The sequence below is a fragment of the Homalodisca vitripennis genome, chromosome 4, assembly GCF_021130785.1.
Source record: "Homalodisca vitripennis isolate AUS2020 chromosome 4, UT_GWSS_2.1, whole genome shotgun sequence".
Taxonomy (NCBI): Eukaryota; Metazoa; Arthropoda; class Insecta; order Hemiptera; family Cicadellidae; genus Homalodisca; species Homalodisca vitripennis.
In genome coordinates, this window is record NC_060210.1 from 73,149,510 (window position 1) to 73,163,678 (window position 14,169).

General features: G+C 34.2%; 1 protein-coding gene across 1 annotated transcript in view; it reads left to right on the forward strand.

Moving 5' to 3' along the window:
- The window catches only part of LOC124359537 (adenylate cyclase type 6), a 164,019-nt gene that overhangs the window by 117,223 nt on the left and 32,627 nt on the right, over positions 1 to 14,169 (forward strand). Inside the window, exons 8-9 of the mRNA XM_046812351.1 lie at positions 6,358 to 6,507; positions 8,679 to 8,800. Of these exons, the coding sequence (XP_046668307.1) occupies positions 6,358 to 6,507; positions 8,679 to 8,800 (272 nt within the window). The remainder of the gene's footprint in view (positions 1 to 6,357; positions 6,508 to 8,678; positions 8,801 to 14,169) is intronic.

Consider the following 14,169-nt stretch of genomic DNA (forward strand, 5'->3'; position numbering starts at 1 on the left):
TTTTGACCTCCGACCAATTGTTTCGCCGCTATCGACCCCATAAACAAATTTTTCACGTAAAAGTGACCAAAAATTGCACATAATCACGTTTTACGGCCAAACCAACGGAGATACGGCAAAAGATACGGAGTCACTGGACCTTTTCTGTAGATGGCGCAATTTGCTAATTTGATGGGTCAATCAGAATTGAGCTACGACCAACGGTTCGAAACATTATTTTTATTGAAAAAATCTCTGGAATGTCAAATGTTCGAGCGTTTTGTCGATTAACCATGGAAGATAGAGCAAAAAGTCACTGGACCATTTTTGTAGTTTACTTCATTCCTGACCATGAATTTTTCGTCAGATCCGAGCTAGCTCCAACGGTTCGCCCGCTATCGGGCTTACAAAAAAGGCCTGCAAGGGTAAAAATGCACGAATTTTCTAAAAATTTCTCGAATTTTTTTGAGGGGTTTAAAATTGAAAAAGTCCGGTTTTCAGACTTTTCCTCCGGGTCATATTGCAAAAGGTACCTGCATGCCAAATTTCAAGTTTCCAGCACTGCTAGAACTATGTTAGAATTTGTATCTATATATCAGTGAGTGAGTGAGTCAGTCAGTTTCACATGCGGCTGTATAAGTATTTAGATAATTAATTATTTATTACAAAACTGTCACAAATTTAATAGATTACATTAATCCTCTTAAAACCCAAAAGCGTACAACATTGCAATTATCTGTCTACAACGCGACCTGTAAAATAACATTTTATACTAATTTATCTTATACTAACCAAGCTGTTCTGGTCAAAGTATTTTTAAACCGTGAAACAATATTTTTTGTGGTAATATACTTCAAACTATTCATCCATTTAATATTTGTATTACAAGAGAAACTTATGCTCTTCTATTGACAGTCTTTGGAGTACTTTAAACGTCATTTTACCAGTTTCCAGGTGGAAAAAAACAAGGAGATCGTTTACCAATGTCAGCTAACGTGATGAATGAGTTGTTCTTTGATATTTAACGTCGTTACATTTATAGCTAAAATGTATTAAACGCAATTTAATAATTCTGTCTCTTTTACCCCTGTAATCTGTTTGAAAATTTCACTATTATAATTAAAAAAAGGCTTTACAATGATTATATCTAACATATTATATTGTTGAGACTGTAAAATTTTCCTTTTTGTGTTACTTATCTTCTTTCTCTATTTGCCTAACCTACTATAGTTGAAGTTTTGTTTCAGTGGATAATTTATTATTGTTGTGTTTTGGCCAAGTATATCTAATGTAATAAATAATATATGAAATTAAAAAATCTCTATAATTAAATAAAAACTGTATGTACGTTTCCTCCAAAATTTAATTATGTATATATTTTGTGTCACAATCGCCTTTAAATAATTTATTTTAATTTAAGTGCAATTCCAAAATAAGAACCTGCAAATCGTTATAGACAAGACGATGCCTCTTCTTAAAGGTCTAATACCAGGCATCCCCAGAATGCCTGCTATACACATTACATTACATACTACATTACATTACATTAGCTTTTTACATTATATATATTTACAAGCAAAGCTGCTTGGAAATTAATTAGGGACAGCATTATTTATGAATAATAGTGAGAAACAATTTAAGTTTCTCTTACGAGACGTGATAAAATAATTTCTGCTTTGGGAATTTAACAATAGTAAACAATTTTTTAAATATTTACTGTTGACCTGAGGGATAAATTTGACTTCAGCAGCTGAACCACATCCAAGTAAGGGGTTATGCGATGAGTTAAAAGCTGCGAGTAACAAAACGTAATTGAGAAGGAAATGGCTGCATCCTGTATTTGATTGTGGTACACAGGAGTAAATGTGTTAAGTGAGGATGTGATGTGGTATGGTACCTGTTGCTAGGCGACGGATACAGCCGTCACGGCGTTCTCCGCTTCGCCACAATGCTACGTCTCCACTTTCATGCTCCCCCTCACCCCCCCCCCACCACCACCACCCCCATCACTTACATTAGGCTTTACAGCTAACAGACTTGTCGCCTTCAAAGTGTGACACCGATAACTAGGAATAATTGATGACGTAACAGCCCATAATAAGGTGTCAAAATCAGTGCATTGATTAATTTTTTAAATCGCTAGCAAATTTCAAGGTATTAAACACAAATTACAAAAATGTGATAAAAACATGTTGGAAGATTTATGCTATAAGCACAAGTCCAGTAGCAAAAACTGATAAAAAATTCGAAATATTTAAACGTGAGAATAAATGTGTGAATTTGAATAATGAATTTTAATATTGTGCACAACACAAAAACACAAGTGTAATAGTACACAAAAAGCAAATTATTATACAAATTTTAAAATGTACATAACTTTAATGTGACAAAGTCTCAAGGCAGATCAATGTGTCTTTTGTTTTAAGTTTAAACCTGGCCTAGAGGAAAGAAGCACCGGAGGTCTTTTCTTGGTGACAGGTAGTTGAGTTACAGTGCTTTTCTTTCAAAGATGTAATAAATTATTCCTAGATCTAGATCTAATATACTATTAAACAATAATGCATAACTAGCAACACTCTAGTCCCTCAACACTTTTTATTTAAAACACCGGCAATTGTTAAAATGTAAGAAAATGTTCGTTTAGAGGCATAATCATTGAAGAGGACTACCAACAAAGAAACTTTAATTCTTTAATATTAATTCCATGTTACTGAAGCGAGCCAGCGCGAACCGCGAAGAGGGAAGTATTCATGTCTGCAGCGCCGTCCTCCACCACCCTCCAACAAACACTCTCGCGGAGTGACCACATACAGTCAAGCTTTGTATGTCGACCTGTCTTGTCACCAAAACTCGCTCTCATGACGCACCTCTTTTGAAAATTATGAGTGAATAAAAAAATTTACCCTTTGTTTGGCATTGCCTGTACCACGTGATCAAGCGTGAAGTGGAGAGTTAACAGTTTCTTGTGCGCATGCGCTAGCCACGGTTTGCGCCACATCTTGGCTCATCATGCATGCACATTTTGTTCATGAAGTAGGGTTTTATAGCTGTAACTAAATAAAGTAAGCTGTGTGATTTGTCCCTTTTACTCTTTGCTACACACTGTCACCAACAGATTATGTTGCATTCTGTGGGGTAGTTAGGACACAGGTGTTACTTTGATAAAATCTCATATTATCAAAGTATGAGATTGTTTATAAATTTATTTACACTGCTATTACGTTGCCATTATAGCTATCCATAAGACCAATTTAAAGATGTGTGTTTAACAACAGAAATGCTACAGAAATGAAGCTTCATTCAATATTTCAAGTATACAGGTCAGTTCGGTGTCGAATTATCGTGTGACAGACAGAAACATAGATACAGATCAGACAAACAGATTTCTCCATCCCCTTGACTAAAAATGCTTCGCTAACTCTCAGCCAATTATAACATTCAACATTTGTAATTGAACTTCTATAAAAAGAAATTTATAAAACTTTACAGATTGATAGTCAGTACAGACGACACTACGCGATTAGTAACATCGGGATCGAAGTTCAATTTATCATTCATCAAAATAATGATCAGTAGCAGATGACGAAATCAACTTACGGCTACTAAAGTTTACAAAACTCATTTGTTGCAGATGGCGACACCGACGTGTGGATATTAATTAATCATTCCTAAAATTTACACATAAAGATCGTTTATAGGTAACTACGTTTATTGATTGCCTAGTTAATTAAAAAATGTTTTCCTAATCAGTTTTACGCTTAAAAATTATTTTTCCAAATTGACTGGATTGCCTTTTCCTCGTCGTTGCATTTGTGTAGAACTATAGTAACTATCTAATATGACGACACATTGTGTGCTTTCAACACAAAATAAACTTTGTGTATATTTAGTTTATAACTGTAATATCTATTTACTATAATCAATAGCTGATCGACTTTATTGAACAATTTCATGGAACACATCTTTCATTATTCTCTCTTTAGCATAAGCTCTAAGCTTATGCCTATGCTTCAAAGTTTAATAATTATATTCGTATACATAACCCAATTAACTTTATTGTTTTTACATCGCCTGGAACAGAATTTGTGAACTTGCAGTATTGGAGTGGGTAAAGAACAGAGTTTGCTTAATTTCATGTACGTATTACTACTTTCCTTCTACACAAGTTTCTATGTCCGGATCACAGTTTTCATTATTGAATCAAACGATAGGGCGGAAAGAATCCTCTTGTGTGTTCTCTTATGACAAGAAGCTGAGAAACCTCTTATTGCACTTAATCCTAAAAGTAACTTTGCGATTGCTTCCAGAGTAACAGGATATTCAGATTTAGTAAGGTTGGGTTTAAGGGCCGCCTCCTGCCGAGACTGACAAAGAGGGATAGCAGACACTATCTCAATCATGTCACCTTGGAAGAAGGGGAGGATAGTTCTGTACCAGCCTCTAAAGCCAAAACGAGCAAGAGTAGTATGCCCTTAAGCCAGGCTACTAACTAACCGGTCTTAACACACCGGTGTTAGGAAGCCTCACTAACTGCAGCCATCCGTATTAGACATGATCTTTCGATCGATTATGATCAAAATATGTTTACAACATATCCTGAAACTAAATAAAAATCATAACTGCAACTAGACCAGTATATTTAACTATTTCTTTTGAGTAAGAGCTTCAACGAATGAATATTAATAAACATAATAATATATATTGTGTATATATATATATATATATATATATATATATATATATATATTGTATATGTATATATTGTTTTAATGAAATAAAAAATTTCATTCTAAATACTACATACTAAAAATCGCAATACATTTTTGTAACAAAATTGTGAATTGGTTACATACAGGATTATGAGCTTTTAATAAAGTGAATATAATTTTTTCGGCATTAAAGTATTTACATTCTTTAAGGTAATTTTAGCAGTTAAATTTAAAGACTAAAGATTTAAAACGTAAAAAAATTCATAACTATTTCAATATTATGGATTCACAGTTAGGTAAGACACTGGTTATTTAGGTTAGTGTCTACATAATTTAATATATTCCTTGTAGAACATCAAGAGAATTTGCACCTTCAAGGTAAATAAGTAATTCCATACCACATCCTTACAATTTTCTTTTTACAACTGTTTTAATTCTGCAGTATATACAACTGCAAAGCAGCATAGTATAGTTTCTTAAAGCACGGTGCTTTAAAATTTCATCAAATATCAAGTTCAACACTTTCAAGTTCAAACACGTCTATAGGAGCAGTTTGTACTGTTGTGTAACAATATGATAGGGAAAGGGCTGACATACACGTGATAATACATGGTGGCTAGCCTGACAATAAATCGTGAGGACAACACAATGTATGTTATTTGTTCAGCTGTTGCTATGTACTAATGTAGCAGGGATGCTGACCCATTGCCCAAGTGACCGGGCCTAGAGACTCATTCAATCTTCCCTGGAGACGCGACATTGCGTGGAGACCAGCTGACCATGCAACGTAGGAACTACACAATTTATATTATGTTTCAGATGTTGGCGCAGCTTGTACTGTTGGTATGTACTAATGTAGCAGGGATGCTGACCCATTGCCCAAGTGACCGGGCCTAGAGACCCATTCAATCTTCCCTGGAGACGCGACATTGCGTGGAGACCAGCTGACCATGCAACGTAGGAACTACACAATTTATATTATTTTCCAGATGTTGGCGCAGCTTGTACTGTTGGTATGTACTAATGTAGCAGGGATGCTGACCCATTGCCCAAGTGACCGGGCCTAGAGACCCATTCAATCTTCCCTGGAGACGCGACATTGCATGGAGACCAGCTGGCCATGCAACGTAGGAACTACACAATTTATATTATGTTTCAGATGTTGGCGCAGCTTGTACTGTTGGTATGTACTAATGTAGCAGGGATGCTGACCCATTGCCCAAGTGACCGGGCCTAGAGACCCATTCAATCTTCCCTGGAGACGCGACATTGCGTGGAGACCAGCTGACCATGCAACGTAGGAACTACACAATTTATATTATTTTCCAGATGTTGGCGCAGCTTGTACTGTTGGTATGTACTAATGTAGCAGGGATGCTGACCCATTGCCCAAGTGACCGGGCCTAGAGACCCATTTAATCTTCCCTGGAGACGCGACATTGCATGGAGACCAGCTGGCCATGCAACGTAGGAACTACACAATTTATATTATGTTTCAGATGTTGGCGCAGCTTGTACTGTTGGTATGTACTAATGTAGCAGGGATGCTGACCCATTGCCCAAGTGACCGGGCCTAGAGACCCATTCAATCTTTCCTGGAGACGCGACATTGCGTGGAGACCAGCTGACCATGCAACGTAGGAACTACACAATTTATATTATTTTCCAGATGTTGGCGCAGCTTGTACTGTTGGTATGTACTAATGTAGCGGGGGTGCTGACACACTACCCCAGTGAACTGGCCAAAAGACAAGCTTTTCTGGAGACGCGACAGTGTGTGGAGGCCAGGCTAACCATACAACGCGAAAATCAGCAACAGGTAAATATAAACATTACTTAATCAACAATATTTAATCGAAATTTAAATTAGGGTTCTAGAACTGCCTGTTGTTAAATTTAAATTTATGTCTTGCATATGATCACAATGAATTGTAATAAGATAAGCGAGAAGATAATTATGATTATGTTTAGTTAAATATTGTTAAATTAGCACTAATATGTCTATATACTCGTAGATATTCGTGTTCCATCCAAATGTTCAAAATACTTGCTTGATCACTATTACAAAGTTATCTATGTTACGCAATTGACATATTGTTTGTAATCCGGTTGAATTAGGTTTTTAATTTGTTCATATCATTCATTACTATGTTTCATTGCGTAAAAGATACCTTACTCTCTGAAAGCATTTTAAACTAGCCTACAAATGAAACGTTCAGTGTCAGAGAATGTGTGCATAGAAGATCTTACCTTGTAGAACCATGCTTTAAGTAATTTTAAGTGTGACATAATACAAAGTACATATTGAAGTATAGTACATTTTTGAAATCCTGTTGTCCTTTCAAATCAATCTCCGTGAAGCTTTAAAGATGGGACGAAATACATAATTACAAAGCAGACGAAAATAGCTCATACTATTTTACAATCCATCCTTAAACTATTACATTATTCTTGAAGATAACAAGCGTAGTATAATGTTCTTACAAAATTTGAAATGGTAACTGTCTTATTATGATTTGGAGGTCACGCCTCATATGTTAATTCTCCAGAATACTATCTAAGGAAACGAAAAGTTAAGGAGTTACATGTAATGAGCCGTTATATGTACATAACTCGGGTATTGTTATGGTGGGCTTTGTACAAAGTACATGAATTAGAGTGCTGACGGCGAATTCCGACGCACTTGCTTAAGTATTCTCTCCGCCTTTGACTTATTTTGTTACTACTCACCTCGCTCCCGGCAAGCAATCTAACTTGGTTTGTATTAGGTGTATATAGGGATGAGAGGGTGCTTTGATGTCCTTATCACGTAAAATGTTCATTACAATTCCAACCGAGGCCGTGTGTAGAAGTAATGGACCAACCTCTTCGACTGAGGTCGGTGTGTTGTATGCGTTGTAAACTCCAACCATCGAGTCTTACATGGAAGCAACACATTACTTATACTAAGAGCATTATAAACGGTATGTGTCATTTTAAGTGAACGTGTGTGATTTCATGCCAAAAGATTTTCCTTAATTATTTAAGAGTCTCTAATTATCTAAGCCACGTTACTTAAATAAGAACTGTAAGATCTCTTCCCATCCATTTCTAAATTCAGATCTACACTCAAATATTTTCAATCATATGTATAGACTTCCTCCTTGACAATCCAGAAGTTTGATTAATTATCCCTAATGATATTTGTTGCTTTAAAACAAATCAGCGTTTTCCCGTTACTAATCAAAGTGTAAGACGAAATGTTTAGTCTGATAATGAAACAGAAACAATGGATACTTACTGATACCCTTACACATTTGATTTATACATGTGTAAGTAAATTAAATTTGTCATAAATATTTAGGAAATATTAATAATACTATACCAACACTTAAAAATAGAAAGAATATGTGAGTTTTAAAAAGAATCACAAAATGTTGAATTAAGTTTACAGAGATTACGATTTATTGTATGGGTCAGATTGAAATATATTTTTTTTAGAAATGTCTACGTAGTTGTAAATTTGTCTATTAAAATCAAGAATATGTCCATGTCAGAGTTTTTCATATTTTATAATGTGTTCGAACACTTTTATTTAAAATAGTGCCTAATGGTTATCAACTTAGCCAACCAATTAATTGAGAATTCCATTGATTTAATTATTATGAATTTATGCAAATTGTCACTGCAATACAAGCTACATAATACACAATTCAGAAAATATACTATACCAAATAATTATTTTGAAGATTAATATTGTTTTAATACGTGTTTATTCTTTTTGCTGTTATATTAGATGGCTTTCTATAATTTAATGGAAAAAATGTTGTGTCATTTGTACATGAAATTCGACGTAGCGTGTATTATTGGCAGTAGCCCACTTGTTGGAATACTCATATTGTTACTAACGCTTTGCTTTTCTTTTGGATTTAGATGCCATTGCTAGTTACAGAACTACATTTTGTTACTATCAGTTTAGTAATATATAGCATATTTCTCTATTGGTTGCAGGAACGGCTGTTACTATCAGTGTTGCCTCGACATGTTGCCATGGAGATGAAGGCTGACATCGCTGGAAAACCGCAGGACACCATGTTCCACAAAATATACATCCAAAAGCACGAAAACGTAAGGTGGGTTGATTGGTTGCTTACAATTTTAATATAATATATATAATCAGAAAATATTTCTTCAGACACAGTCGGAACATAAATGGGTTTCATTTATAGCCTTCATATTGAAATATATAATTAAATATAATTTAGATACGGTAATATGCGTTCTAAACCCATAAGAGATTTGGAAAATGTATAACTACAAATGTTGTTTATTATACAACAACGGTAAAACATGTGTAATTTTGGTCTATACTATGTAACAGGCGAGAAGAAAGTTTGGCACAAATGCAAACTACCGCAGACTTTGAAAGTTTTTATTGGTTGAGGCTGGATAACGAACTTAACGAACTGACACGTGCAACGTAATGTATTCTTACCAAGTTTAGTATGAATTACTTTATAAATTGCGACAGTTACAGTTCTATTCAGTAGATTGTTTTTTACTTATCAAATAGTTGTGTCGATCTTATTTAAGTACCTTTCGATATCAAAAAACTTTATGAGAAAAACATTATTGTTATTTATGTAAAACCCCATTATAACGTCCTTTTTTCCTCTGTTATGTCTAATAGTAGAGGCAATGTTAGCGGCGAAGCTTGTGTATTCCTAAACCATTCCGATATGAGCTTCAGGAATATACAAGATTCAGTTTCTAGCGATGCCTTCTATTCCTGATTCAAGTACTGAGCGAGAACAGTTGAAAGAGAGCGAGCGAGAGATCCAATGAGCTTAGACTAAAAGGAGGCATAAAAAGAAGAGAAAGGAGGTGGAAAGGATCGTGGAGAGGAAGGAAGAAGCATTATATATATATTATATATATATATATATATATATATATATATACATTAAACTGTATAAATGGCAAGAGCCTTATTTAATTTAAATAAACATTGAATCACAAAAAGTAGTTGCTCCGCCGGGAGTCGAACCCGGATCTCTCACTTGCCGGGTGAATGTGCTACCATTACACCACAGAGCGCTTACTTTTTCCGATTCAATTATTTAGTATTTGGCCGTATCTGGCGCTTACATAGTATGAAGACATAAATTCTTAAATCGTTTTATTAATGATTTGTGAAAGAAAATGTTTTATATAATAAAATTTTGTTTGTTATAATAAAATTTAATGAGAAACCCTTACCCAACATAATCAATTTACAAGAACTCTTTGTAAGAGTGGAAACAACACGTCAGCAAGATTAACAAGTCAGAACGGGCGGTACTGATTGAACAAAGCATTTGTAAACGAGAAACCTTCATTGCAAAAGAAATGAGACTCCGAGTATAAAATTATACAGGAATTAACCTTACCTAATGAATTACCCCTTATACTAATTGAAGAACACTTAACGGTTGGTTAAAAATAACAAGATGATTGTCCCAGCTGAGTTTACTCAGTTCCTAGTAAAGATCTCTCAGTGAACCCAAACGCTGTAGGGAAAATGGAAGATGTTACTTGCAATATCCTTTCTAATTGCCTTTACTCAATATCCCTCATCATTTAAAGTGAAAATATTTAAGCATTAGCAGTTACCCGCAGCTTCACACGCACTAAAAGTCCTTATACTATGTAGTACTAGGTTCATACTTACTTTTTAAATTACAGACCGTTGCCTTCTTAGTAAAACCTATTATTATGAAACACGATGAAGCACTATGACATTTTTCAAATCAATTAGGTATATATCAGGTACATATTATATCATTGATCATAGTTAAGAGGATCAGAGCATAAGCGAAATTGCCACTGATTCTTATATCAGCTTTTGCTGTATAAGAGCATTTCTCGTTCGAATTAATTATATTTCTGACCCGTCAGCTGCGTTTGCATTGTGGATCTGATCAAGAAAATATATACTTATGTAGGTCTCAGAAACCTACTTCGGTCAAAAATCATAATATTTCCACCCTTTCTACTTCTGATGTAAGATATTTTCCAGTTGCATATGTGAGTATGTCTTGTTGTCCAGGTAAAGAAAATGTATACTTATGTAGGACTAGGAAGTTAGGACTGTCTAATTTATTTACGGTACCAGAGTTGAGTTTGTCTTATTCACCCGATAAAGATAATATACACACGAATAAATCTCCAAAATCTACTTGGGTCAAAAAGCGTCTACTTCCAGTTAAGGTTATTTCCAGAGCTATATCTTAGTCTACTTTGTTGTACCGATGAGAATAAAAATATGTATACGTAGAACCGAGAAGCCTACTACGATCAAAATGTCAATTTAAATGACCTTATGTTGTAATTTATTTACGGTGCCCGATCAAGAAAATATAATACGCATGTAGGTATCAGAAACCAGGTATGTAAAATAAACCTTCTTCCAGCCCTTTTAATCAACTTGGATACATCCTTGCCAAATCCATGCAAACATTTCTAAATGATAATTTGTAATAAATATTCCGCAATGGAAGTCTTTTTTCGGATTGTAGTCAGGGCTCGTAAATACGGTAAATAACGGTATGTTAGTGTTGATTCTTTTAGTTTTCCTAAGCCGCAGTGAAAATGCCATATCACAGTGTCAAGTAAGCCAACCAGTACCCCAATTTAAATATTTACAGCTTTCTTCATTAAGATGAGTTTAACAGGTTTCAAAATGTATTTTCAATTGATTAAAACGTTAAGTTTTATTCGTCACTGGGGCAATATGTAGTAAAGTCAGAGAGTAAATTTGTGTTTGATATATGTATTACACTACTGATCAAGCACTGCATTCATTTTTCTTCATCTGCTTTAAATGTAAATAAATGTTTCTCCCTCTTTAACGAACTTCAGCTGAAAGTGTCAAAAGTTGTTTACAGTCAGTTAAATCTGGATTGTATTGTCGTTAGTATTATCATTATTTTTCTAGAATTTTAATATTTCTTAACACTTGTCTATGTTTTTCTGCTTATAAGCCTTTCTCGGACTTTAAAATGTCAAAAACAAGAATTAGTGGAATTGGTTCAGCCGTTTCCGAGATTAGCGCTTAGAAACACATATAACGACTCATTGTTATACAGTATACAGTCTAATTTTGATTAAAACAAATGTTAATAATTTGTATTCTTATGTATACAAAATCAAAATATAACAAAAACCAATCTTTTCAGGCCTTAGAAGAATTTTCTTAACCAACAAAAATGCATTACTAAAGTAACGCATGTATCGTGGCGTGAGTGACGAGGTATGATCTATAAACACCAAGATCATGTGTAGTTGTCAGTATAGTGTAAGACATAACTTGTTAATGAAGTAAATTTAATACAACCATCAAAGAGAATAATATTTAATATCAAACTCAAAGAGAAACTTTATGATATTATCTGAGCGTTCAACAGTTTCAACTTATATGAGTTTATGTTATTAAATACATATAAACATCATATTTAAAATATATATTATAAATCACTATTACTGATAACTCACCAAAGTAATTATTTGATAAAATGGTTTTAAAAACTGCTATATATTGTACTAAATTCAGTTATGATACCACCTTGGTTTGACAAAATAATAAAAATAAATTACTCGTATTTACACTAAAAGAAAACATGTATCAATAGGGTATAGAAAGTCAAGCCATAAACATTTTCTAACATACTATGTTTAGCCATTATAAAACTATTATAGCCCATTTTTCATACAGTCAGTAATGAAATATTGACCTCACTTTTATTGTGGGTTGTTTACATCCTGTCAGGGTGGGTGGGGCCTCAGACAATATCTGATAGCGGAACACATTCAGCGGGCAGGAAATAATACCATTACGAGCTACTGTGTTTCTTATCTATATTTTCATGTCATAAAACATTCAAAAAGTATATTTAGGTTAGTATTTTATTATGGCTAAATAAATTGAAGTTTAATTGGTCATTACATTATGAACGGAGAGTATGCATGCAATTTTTTTTAATTGCCTTGTACTTAGTATAAAATACTACTGATTTAAGGAAGTGTCGTAAACGTAATAATTTTATTGCAATTACTAAAAGCATTCTTATATTGTTTAATAATAATACAGTCAGTTTGTAACACGAAAGTGCAGTAAATATTGCCAACTGATTGTTAAAAATTTGCTGATACAACTGCACATTGTTGATTACGATCAGCTGTGAGTTTAAGTATCAACTTATACAACAGAACGCAAACTTATGATAACCATAACTGCCATAACTTCAAAATAATTAAATTGATTTTAATATGTAAATGGTACATAAACTTGACATGGCTCAGTTTATTAGCTAGCATCAGCCATCAAAACATTTTAAGGAAGTAGCCGTTTAAATTTGTGCTCACTGTAATATGCATCAAAATCTCAATGTAAATGAGAGCTGAGTTTAACTCCAATTCACCGTCCTCTTACTGCGCGTAAAATCTGACGCTGTCACAGATGTAACTATTGGAACGGAAATCATGTTCGTCTGAAGAGATCCTAAATTGTCGGCAACGAAGAAGCTCAAAACGATCTCTTTGCATCGTTTCGATATTAAAACTCAAGCTTCACATAGAATGAATCCTTTCCACCATAGTCACTTTATGTCACAACTATTGCACAGCATAGAAAACAATTCAACATAATGAAACGATTGTTTGAATAAATAAAAATATAAAACAACTGTATATTTAGATATTTTCCGAAATCCATTAACATTTCGGGATAGCACCTGTTTAGTTTTGAAACAGACAAGAGTAGGCCAGGCATTAACTATAATTATGCATTAGAAGTATACCTGTTTCCCTGAACCTTATTTCGCCAACTTCAAAACAGGTGTAAGAATATTTCGCCTTCACGGAAAATTCTATGCTGCTTATTAAAGCTCAATGATGAGACGCTGGGTTCGCGACAAGATTATATCGTCAACCTCAAGTCGCTATTGCGGGTACATCAGCGTCACAGACAATCGTTTCGCGCCAGGCTTATCATATCATCCCTGCAACCAAAACCCGCTAATGTGCTACCAAAACTCCGAGATTCTGATAAATTCATTATGGCCAGGTCACATGACCTTCCAAAACTTGCGTCTCCTCCATCCTTGTTGTACCACGAGTCACGTTACCGTTCTCAATATCCTTACACTCACTACTTTCCTACACTAATAGATCCCAGGGGTTATCCGCTACTATTATTCATATTTATGAAGGAAACAGGATTTGTACCGTCCTTTGTCATGGTTTAGTAATACCAAAAAAAAATCACCAACACTTTTTTACACTTTTGTTCTTATTAATGTTTCGTTTCTATTAAGTGCATGTTTTGTAGTTGATATGCATGGTTTTGACACACAACATTGTTGCTGTGGTTCTTGACTTATGAAAAATGAATTATTTATTTATTTTAATCTAGATTGTATTTACGTGGTTATGTAACCTCGTATCTGTTAGTAATTCCCCTTAG